Below are 2661 nucleotides of genomic sequence, written 5' to 3'. Positions count from 1 at the left end.
AACAGAAAAAGAAGTCAGAGGCTTCCTTGGGCGACTAAATTACATCTCCAGATTCATATCTCACCTGACTGCTACCTGCGAACCGATATTCAAATTGTTGAGAAAGAACCAATCGATTGTGTGGAACAACGATTGCCAAGGAGCATTTGATAAAATAAAAAAGTACTTGCAAGAACCACCAATCCTGGTACCGCCGGTTCCTGGTAGGCCGCTTATTATGTATCTCACAGTGCTTGATGAATCCATGGGTTGCATTTTGGGTCAACACGACGACACAGGAAAGAAAGAACATGCTATCTACTATCTCAGCAAGAAATTCACTGAATGTGAGATCCGATACTCGCTTTTGGAGAAGACTTGTTGTGCTTTGACTTGGGCTGCTCGACGCCTGAGACAATATATGATCTGCCACACTACTTTATTGATATCCAGATGGATCCGATAAAGTACATATTTGAAAAGCCTGTTGTTACTAGTAGAATTGCCCGGTGGCAAATGCTGCTAACCGAGTATTATATACAGTACATGACTCAAAAAGCAATAAAAGGGAGTGTTTTGTCTGACTATCTCGCTCACCTGCCTGTCGAAGGTTATAAACTGTTGAGGTTTGACTTTCCAGATGAGGACATCATGTTTATCAGAGATTTTACTATGCCAGGCTTCGAGGTAAGCCCTGAAGAAGGCCCCGAACTAGGATCGAGATGGACGCTCGTGTTCGACGGTGCTTCCAATGCCCGAGGTCATGGTATATGTGTTGTTATCCCTTCTCCAACTAGTTTCCACATTCCCTTTACTGCTAGATTGTGTTTTGACTACACCAACAACATGGCAGAATATGAAGCATGTATCTACGGTCTAGAGGCGGCAATCGACTTGAGAATCAAAATCCTCAAGGTATTCAGTGATTCAACTCTGGTAATTAGTCAGGTGAAAGGCGATTGGGAAACTCGGGATAGCAAGTTGATACCCTATAAAGAGCACATCAGAAAACTGATACCCTATTTTGATGAAATCTCTTTTCACCATATTTCTAGGGAACAAAACCAGTTAGCAGACGCTCTAGCCACGCTGACATCTATGTTCAAACTCAAATGGAAGAATGAAGCACCATCCATCCAGATCAACCACTTAGATGAACCAGCACATTGTCTAGCAATTGAGGCCGATCGTGACGATAAGCCTTGGTTCTACGACATAAAGATTTTTCTGGAAAAACAGTAATATCCCGAGGGTATATCCATTACTGATAAGAAAGCTCTAAGAAGACTCTCTTCCAAGTTCTTCCTAAACCACGATGTACTATAAAAGAGGAATTATGATTTCGTACTGCTCAGATGCGTGGATAGACACGAAGCTAGTACAATCATAAACTCTATACACGAGGGATGCGAGGGTGTACATGCGAAGGGTCCTGCTATGGTCAAGAAGATTCTCCGGGATGGTTATTATTGGACGACAATGGAGGTTGATTGCTACAACTTTGTGAAAAGATGCCATAAGTGCCAGATATATGGTGATAAAATATTTGTGCCACCAACTTCGTTGAATGTCTAACTTCTCCATGGCCCTTTTCCATGTGGGGCATCGATATGATTGGGATTATAAAGCCCAAAGCTTCCAATGGACATCGATTCATCCTAGTCGCTATTGATTACTTCACGAAATGGGTCGAGGTTGCTTCATATGTTAATGTCACTCGACAAGTGGTTACCCGTTTCATCAAGAAAGAGATAATCTTCCGCTATGGGATACCTAGCAAGATCATCACTGACAACGCCAGTAACCTCAACAACACTATGATGAGGGAGTTATGCAAATAATTTAAGATAGAGCACCACAACTCTTCACCATATCGGCCCAAGATGAATGGCGCCGTAGAAGCAGCTAACAAAAATATCAAGAGAATCGTCCAGAAGATGGTCAAGACATACAAGGACTCGCACGAGATGTTACCTTTCGCTTTGCATGGTTACAGAACCTCAGTCCGCACATCCACTGGGGAAACTCCATACTCTCTGGTTTATGGGATGGAGGCCATCCTACCGATCGAAGTTGAGATTCCTTCACTCAGGGTCATCATGGAAGTAGATCTTGATGAAGTCGAATGGGTTCAATCTCGGTATGACCAACTGAATCTAGTTGAAGAGAAGCGTTTGACTTCCGTTTATCATGGTCAGTTATACCAAAGACGTCTCAAGCAAGCTTTTGATAAGAAGGTTCTTCCTCGTGCATACAACGTAGGAGAACTCGTGCTCAAGAGGTATTCTGCTATTCACTCAGACCCGCGAGGCAAATGGACTCCCAACTATGAGGGACCTTTCGTAGTCAAAAAGGCCTTCTCAGGTGGGTCTCTAATCCTCACAACAATGGATGGGCAAGATTTGCCTTCGCCAGTGAATGCAAACATAGTCAAAAAATATTATGCCTAAAAAGAAATGATGAAAACCCGCTAGATCAACCCCCGCAAGGTGAACCAAGGCAAAAATGGCTATCCCGATGGACCAAAAAATGATTTGTCCATGCAAAAGTTAGGGAATATATGTGAAGCTCGCTAAGCCGAAAACTCGAAAGGGAGGCTTAGGCAAGAAGGAGCATCCCGGTGGACAAAAAGAATTGAAAGATCCAGGCAAAAGTTAGGGATAAAGGCATTGACTATGATCC

The 2661-nt window shown here is 43.1% G+C and overlaps 1 protein-coding gene across 1 annotated transcript; it reads left to right on the top strand.

Moving 5' to 3' along the window:
* Positions 1-525: 525 nt before the first annotated feature.
* On the top strand, positions 526-1221 carry LOC127103283 (uncharacterized). Its single transcript, XM_051040554.1, has one exon. The coding sequence runs from the start codon at positions 526-528 to the stop codon at positions 1219-1221; it is 696 nt and encodes a 231-aa protein (XP_050896511.1).
* The last annotated feature ends 1440 nt before the right edge of the window (positions 1222-2661 follow it).

This window comes from Lathyrus oleraceus, chromosome 7 (genome assembly GCF_024323335.1).
Source record: "Lathyrus oleraceus cultivar Zhongwan6 chromosome 7, CAAS_Psat_ZW6_1.0, whole genome shotgun sequence".
Classification (NCBI taxonomy): domain Eukaryota; kingdom Viridiplantae; phylum Streptophyta; class Magnoliopsida; order Fabales; family Fabaceae; genus Lathyrus; species Lathyrus oleraceus.
The sequence above is the reverse complement of the archived record's forward strand: the minus strand, read 5'-3'. Positions and strand labels throughout refer to the sequence as shown.